This window comes from Protomyctophum bolini (genome assembly GCF_963924005.1).
Source record: "Protomyctophum bolini genome assembly, chromosome: 14".
Taxonomy (NCBI): domain Eukaryota; kingdom Metazoa; phylum Chordata; class Actinopteri; order Myctophiformes; family Myctophidae; genus Protomyctophum; species Protomyctophum bolini.
The window spans coordinates 7233864-7241797 of record NC_137875.1 but is presented as its reverse complement, the minus strand read 5'-3'; the positions used below and the strand labels follow the sequence as shown (position 1 = coordinate 7241797).

The 7934-nt window shown below is 42.8% G+C and overlaps 1 protein-coding gene across 1 annotated transcript in view; it reads right to left on the bottom strand.

The window, feature by feature from the left end:
- Positions 1-977: 977 nt before the first annotated feature.
- Positions 978-7934, bottom strand: part of LOC308328714 (uncharacterized protein) — a 222889-nt gene continuing 215932 nt past the window's right edge. Inside the window, exons 54-55 of the mRNA XM_080782807.1 lie at positions 2232-2309; positions 978-1737 (exon numbers count right to left, since the gene is read on the bottom strand). Coding sequence (XP_080638933.1) covers positions 1616-1737; positions 2232-2309 — 200 coding nt within the window. The 3' untranslated portion in view covers positions 978-1615. The remainder of the gene's footprint in view (positions 1738-2231; positions 2310-7934) is intronic.

Here is a 7934-nt window from a genome sequence, read left to right as displayed (position 1 = left end):
ACACGTTTGCACGTTTTCATGCGCACACACGCACGCACGCACACACACACACACACACGCACACACGCACGCACACGTAGAAAAACACACTTCAGGTGGATTTGCTGCCAAAAACCTTGCATATCTGAACAAGACCAGACATGTGCAAAGCCATGCCCATGGAAGAGAGGGAAAAAAACAATTAAAGATTGTTTTTGTTCAGGCAGGATTGAAGTCATTTCTGACATGGACATGAAAGAGTAAGAATCAAACATGGAATGCTTTAGGTCACAGTGGGGGACACAGTGTGAAAAATGAGAAGTCATTTAAAGGTACAACATGGCAACAAAACAAACAAAAAGGGATTCTTCCTTTTATAAGCTATTGCATTTAGTCGCTGTCAGGTGGAAACCTTGTAATATCCAAAAGCGTCACTTTTCAGGAAATGGGGAAAAAATAACCTGCGTTTCAAAATGGTTCCAATCGTTATTTAGACACACTCTGGTTAATACGCGTCATTGGTTGTCAGACAATAGTTTTAAAACACACAGACTTCACTTTCAAAATAGTTCCAAAATAGCTTGTCACTTTGTTTAGCCTGTTTCAACATAGTCCCGTACGACAAATTATATAGGGTATTAATTTTACGATGAAAAGAAACGCAAAAACATAAAAGAAAATATGGAGAGACATGCTGCGTTCACACTGACAGCTACAAAGAGACAGGCTACCGTTCATTCTCAATGGAAGCCAGGGTCATGAAGATACAAAGATACAGGCTACCATTCATTCTCAATGGAAGCCAGGGTCATGAAGATACAAAGATACAGGCTACCATTCATTCTCAATGGAAGCCAGGGTCATGAAGATACAAAGATACAGTCTACCATTCATTCACAATGGAAGCCAGGGTCATGAAGATACAAAGATATATCCGACGTTTGTAGCTGCTACAAAGGCTACAACAGCTACAAAAAAAAACTTTGAGCTGTTTTCAACTTCAGATGCAAAGCTACAAATGTAAAGATTTCTTTGTACGTTTTGTGAACGACAGCTCTGACTCAGTACCAGGGGTCAGCAATGTGTCCGTCACATGGAAAAGACTTGGTCTTGTCCGTGGGAATTATTTTATTACTGTTTTACACACCATTATATTGTTCTTGTTTTGATCGTTAAGACCCGATTGCTAAATGTCAAGTCTCCAGGGTTTCTTCAGAATATGTATGACACTATTTACTACGACACTACGGCACATTAGGAAACCACTAGTGGTGCTCATATGAGCTACTGTACAGACCTGTTCTGGTCTTTATGTGTTTCTGGTAATATTATTGTCCTCTCATTTTGTATGTCTGCGGGGGGGAAAAAATAATTTTGACAAACATGGCCACCACAATCCAACGATTTCCTCTGTTTTAAAACAAATCCCTTTTAGCCACCAAAGAAAACAAACAACCACTGCATCCAGCTGCTGCAGTAAAAAGTAAATGAACACAAAGCGGGTCATTTGTGACTCTGTCCTCCACAAGAAGTCATTACGTGAGGACGCTGCCAGACCAGATATGTCACACTGTGGTACAACACACACACACACACACACACACACACACAGTGAACCTGGACGTATGGAGGGTCTCTATCCCATCCTGCGGCCTTGTAAGGACGGAGTGGGACGGCAGTCGCTGGGGTCACAGCGCCCGGCGGTCCCTTGGGGTCCCGTGGAGCCGGTCGGGCCTTGGATATTGATTCCGGGTGATCCTTTTGAAAGATGAAAGTGAAATGTTTGCTATTAATATAGTCGCAGTGCATTTCCAGTTTGTCCAGATTCACAGATGAGACTTTGTCAGAGATTTCATACGTTAATTGATTGATTTTGTGTTTTCGGCTACATTGAAAATGTGGGCCTGCCGCTCAACTGTACTCCGAGCTTAAATAAAGGTTATGATGATGATGATGATACCGAGTCGTTTTATCAACACTACGTCAAGTCAGTCGGGACTCCACCGCTGTGGAGTGCATGCAGTGATCATGAACAACATACTGCATCTCTGCAAAAAGATGCAGTTTGGAGCGGATCGAATTAATAGGCGATCTAGCGATTCTCCCGTACGCTCCCGCTCTAGGCTGCGAGGGGACTCGGGAGAGTGGACAACACTGTCTTTATGGGATACAACAACATCAGAAAAGGGTACTAAAACGGATTTGGGCGGAATTCTCCTTCCTACAAAGTGAGACATTATGGGGGGTCCTACCTGAAGCTCCTGGTGGTCCTGGATCTCCTGGCAGTCCGTACCCCAGCTGACCTCGCTCCCCCTTCTGACCTCTGTATCCTGAGGGGACAGACACACCGACACTCCCATTGGACAACACTCAGGCAGTACAGTATCAAAAGTTGGGTTACTATACTTTGGTCCGACATACCATTGGTCCGATCGACTACTATACCCCAAACCCTCACCCTAACCATAACCACGAGCACGGGGCAGCACACCTAAACCTAACCCCCAACCCTATCCCGAGCACGGGGCAGCACACCTAAACCTAACCCCCAGCCCTATCCCGAGTCGGACCAATGCTCCTTCGAACCAATGATATGTCGGACCAAAGTATGCTCCCCCAAAAGTTGCACAATGTTTGCGTTTGTGTGGATGTTTGTTTGCGATGAGTAGGATTAGTGCCAAAGTGCAGATGCTGTTAGAATGCAATGCCGACAGACAAAGTGACAAAACAACTTCAGCGTCAGGTGGAAATAGATTATTTCCTCCGAGCAACAATCAACATGAAAACGGCCACAACATCCTACCTAGCACAAACTGCATTTGTGCGCTACAAGACATAGATAGACCACTTTGGTGGTTGTTGTAGAAAATCAGGCTGCTCTGAACTCCCGGGTTTCAGACTCAAGGGCAGGCTTGTGAATAATACAAAGCTCACGGACATCCTGTCAAAACAAGATCCTTTAACAATCCGTCCTCATGTGTGTTTTGTGTTTGGCAGTGAAAGAGGCATGGTGCATGTGGCCGCTCTGTCAACTCGGAGGGAAACAGCTTTGAAGATTCTTCTCAGACTGAGAAAAGAGCCTTTCGTAATCACAAGGTCAGATACAGGGGTCACCATGGAGACTGAGAGCGATCCGAGATTAGCTTAATGAAAGACTGATTCCTGCAGAAAGCAATATCTGTTTATATGCTACGAGGCCGCTGCCCGTCGGGAACATAGGCTACGCCCCCCACAGTAATGAATGACCCTTTGGACGAGTGCCATCTGTCTGCCTGTCTGTGGTACCAAAAGTACCAACATGTTAGTAGTGGAGTAGAAGTAAAAGCACTGAAACTTGGAAATACTCCAGTAAAGTAAAAAGTAACAAAATGTTTTACTTGAGTAGTAGTTACTTTAGTTTACACCACTGCTGTCCGTGTCATTTGTATGCCATATAAGTTGATATCTGTCGATCTGTCTCTTTTCTAGCCATACATATGAATGAGATAATGTTTTAGATAATGTTTTGTATTTTCCAAAAGATGATTGTCGAAGGCCTCATACACATGCTGATCATGTCAAAAAAAGACAGTATAGGCTATTGAGCAGAAGCATAATATGCAGGAGTCCTCATCCCAGGCCATTACGTTTGTCACATACTGTACTGTATGGGCATAGTACACGAGCACATACTATCTAAAGGACTCTTCATCACTCCATGCAAGCTCATTCACAAAAATAAAAGCTGATAATTGTTCACGGTACAAAACAGCAGCATACCATCAGAATGTGTCGGGGGGGATATGAACGGATTTCCCCCATGAGGCATTTTCAAGTAATGGAGTCACAGGACCGGTGGTCGGTGTCGGAAACATTGACCGTTAGACCCAAAGGGGAAACGCTCCAATGCTTACAAGTCATTGGACATCTCAGAGAAAAAAGGGCTTATGGATGCTCCGAGAATGGGTTTCTCAAAGAGAGAGAGAGGCTATCCACGCATTGCCTCTATAATGAGACTTCTTCTTTCAACACTCACGGAGCCCGGGGCATTCATTCAGGAAGGTGGCGTTCCATGGAGGAAAGAGCACTGTACCTTAAGCATAAAACACACTGAACAGCAAGCACACAAGGCAAGGAGATGCTTCCCTGCCACGCTGAGTTGGTGCGCTCGATGATAGATCAAAAATGCCATAGTGTGTCTTCACTCATTGAAAATGAATTGTAGAAAACATTGGTAGGGCATTAACCCATTTTGGACTGAGGTCGATTAAAGAAAAAGGCTTCTTTCTGAAAAACCTATGTTTCTATGTCTATGTCAGCGGTGCTCAACCTTTTTCATGTCAAGGACCCCCAGAATTATCTCCATTGGGCCACGGAGCCCCCATCTCAAAATATGTAGTTCCAGGGACCCCCCCCAGAACCAAATATTTTAGTTAAAAATGTTCGCTCTGAAATAGGGGTTCCCGTTCAGAATGGGTTAATGCATAACATATAGTACAAGGATGAAAAATAACCTTGCAACATGTGTGTGTGTGTGTGTGTGTGTGTGTGTGTGTGTGTGTGTGTGTGGGGGGGGGGTGATTGATTGCATTGCCATGAAGCACCTGTTGCACAATCTAAGTAGTAGCGTTCACACAACAATAGTCCGAAAAATCTCCCTTCACGCAGAGCCTAACAAATCAAGCTTTACTTTGAACAGCTGCTACAACAACAAGGGACAATAATTGTGGGATATTTACAACACTACTGTATACAGCACACTGCGCAGCATTTCTGAACAATATGCAGCTCACACTAGTCCAACATCATAATTACAGTCGCTGTATATTGTCACATGATAACATCATATACACAACAAGCAAAAACACATGTTATTTCATGACAAAATAACACAATAGCCTTGTATAGGAAACTAAAAAGTCATATTGTGTAACATTCATTTTCTTGTTTTAACGACACCCCTTTTAGCTCCATTATTGTCATTACAGCGTTTGTTTAGATACGGAAGGAACGCTGCAACAGGAATGCTGCAGGGCCACGACGCTGGGGCATACTTAGTAAAACACGGAGTCAGAAATGGTATTCATTAGCGTGCGTAAATAATACATTTCCGGTCATTTTTGTGCCCCCGACACTCGCAAATAAAAAAATATGTTTCTGGTGTTTAGACAGAGAAGTTGTCAAAAACAAATGTGTGGAATGGTTATTGTGACAAATATACTAGTGAAAGGTTATACAAAAAAATAGCTTTTGTTTAATTGAAAATGTTACACAGTATGACTCTAAACAAAGCAAAAACAATGATCCAATGCATTTATTTAAACAAACACTTTAACACAAAGACTAATAAGACTAATGAGTCAGTTCAAAGAAAATAGCGAATAAATAATTGGCACAAAACACGCAAGAAAAAAAACAAAGAAACAAAAATCATCTAACACTGATATTCTCCAAGATAATTACGGCTTCAGAACACAACCCAAGTGAAATCAGAGCTTGAAAACAAGACGGTGGGTGGAACACAGGGGGTTATTTTTCTCCATAAACTATTCATTTTGGCACGTTGGAGAAGATGTCAAATTGGATATTCCAGAGAAGCATCATCTCCAGCGGAGGACGGCGAGAGATAACGAGGAAATATTACCCCCAAACTCTCTCCCCAGCGGAGAGGAGGCCTGAGTCAACAAAGCAAAAAAAAAAAAAAGTAAAAGTTGTTGGATTTTTCTTATCAAGGGGAAATAACTTTCCTCTTTATTCCTCAATAAATATTTGCTTAGCAAAAGCTGCGTTAAGAATCATATTTAAAAAAAAAACAAGTCATTTGAAGCATAATACAAAAGAAAAAACAACAAGCAAGACGAGTGTGTACTGTAGTGTAGTGTACGACTGGCATTGACAGAGCATTGACTGACACGCCAGTTTAAGACTGTAAAAATGGACCCTGTGAGTTCTCTCAGGGTTTATCTGTGAGCTTCTTTAGGTTGAAGTGCAGCATGTGGTGAAGTGAAGGTCACTCCTGTATACTTCTCAAGACAGACTGCATAATTTACAGTATGACAGCACTTGGGGTACGGTATAACAACGTGTGTGTGTGTGTGTGTGTGTGTGTGTGTGTGTGTATGTATTGATTTTGACAGCAAATATTGATTTAGTTATAGTCATATTTGAGTCATCTAAAGTAAGACTAATTGTAAAATGGTCATGTGAGGTAGATTGGCACAAAGACGACAAGAAGCCATGGCGCTGGCATGCTGTTCAGCGACAGCAACACGCTACATTCCTGCATGTCTCTCCAAAACGTTGCAAAAAGGCACAATGTAATTCATTCTAAAACAGGAAAATATTGAGAAAAGGAGGGCTAGGGTAAGACTTGTTAAACGTTATTAGTAGAAGGTGCTCTTTGGCTCAAAAAAGGAGAAAAGCATCCAAACAAAAACAGAAATGAATCCATAATTGAAGAAGGTAACAACACGCGTCTACCCCGATGAAGGAAACCGCTGGGCAGAAACGTGTTGGCATTTTTAAAGCCTGTTCAATTATGAACTAGCTTGACAATAAAGATAAGAAGAGTGCCTTGGATTCATTTTTTTGTATTTCTAAACAGCTTTGAGATGTCTTATGAAGCCTGACCAGCAAACTGTCATTGATGTTGGGGCGGTGTGGGAAGTCAAGTCCTAGCAGTTTGATAAAACCTCCACCCTCCTTTCCTGCCTCCTCCACCCTCCTTTCTGTTTTCACAGAGGTTTTCCCTCTTCGTGGAGCGAAAAGTATCAATACTGGGGACCTCTTTTCTTTTCTGTCCACAACGATATCGCTTTCTTATATTCTCGGGGGCCAATTCTTCGTCTGTCTTCATGTTTCCCAGAGAGCCGCTGTGTCTGCAGCACACCGCTGGCCTTCCCGCCCCTCAGTCTGCTTTGATCTATGGCTCTAAGCAAGAGAGAAAGACCCCATGAATCCCTACAAACACACTGTCAGTCCACATTTGTGCTCTCCCCGTCTTCATCATCACAGGCAATCTCTGCTGTGCTGTTGTGACTCTCTGGTTTAGACACACACTGTGGGAATCTACCAGCTTTCCTCACCTCACAGTTAATCCTGTTTCTCTACACAGTATAGGAATGGGACCATTATGGCTTTTTGATGGTACGGTTATAGAGAGAGAAGCTAGAGAAAGTGCTCCTCGGAGCACAGGTCTCCGCCAGGCCAGGTGGGTTATTGTGGGCCAGCGATGTTCGCAATAATTCCGTTGTTATAGAGCTGAGTGGAAACGCTACGTTGATGATTTGAGGCATCTTGTTCAAATAGAGTCACTTTTGTAAAATTCAGATGCAAAACTTGGACAATCAGGATGGAGGATCAATAACGAATCTGTGTTGATCACATGACTATAGAGATAACGTGTACCGATGTGCGTGATGTCAGGACAAAATATGTAGGTGTAATATGTAATATATATAGCCTAATTATATAATATATAATAAAAGTGTGTTTGGCAAATGAACCTGCTGGTGGCGCTATGACAGGCCACAGGAGAAAGGGGTGGTGAATGTGTGCACAAAGTTTCACGGCAGTCGGACACTGCTTTGAGGCATTTTGTTCAAAACTTTAGATGCCAATCTTAGCCAATCAGGATGGAATATGAAAACAGATCCGTCTTGACCATAATGTGTACCGATTTGCTTGATGTTTGGACAAAATCTGTATGAGTTCAGCAAAATAATTGGCGGCCAGGTGGCGCTGTAACAGGACAGTGTGAAAACGTGGGCATTACTTCCTCAGCCTAGTGGGAATAATGTGCTTGCAGAGTTTCAACCGGGAAATTGGACAGGATTTGAGGCATTTTGTTCAAAGCGGACCTGACCTGCACTCCGTCAAGCTTGGAAGTCAATCAGGATGGAGCATTTAAAATGGGACAGATCCATCTTGAACACATGACTATAGAGATACTGAGTACCGATTTGCGTGATGCCTGC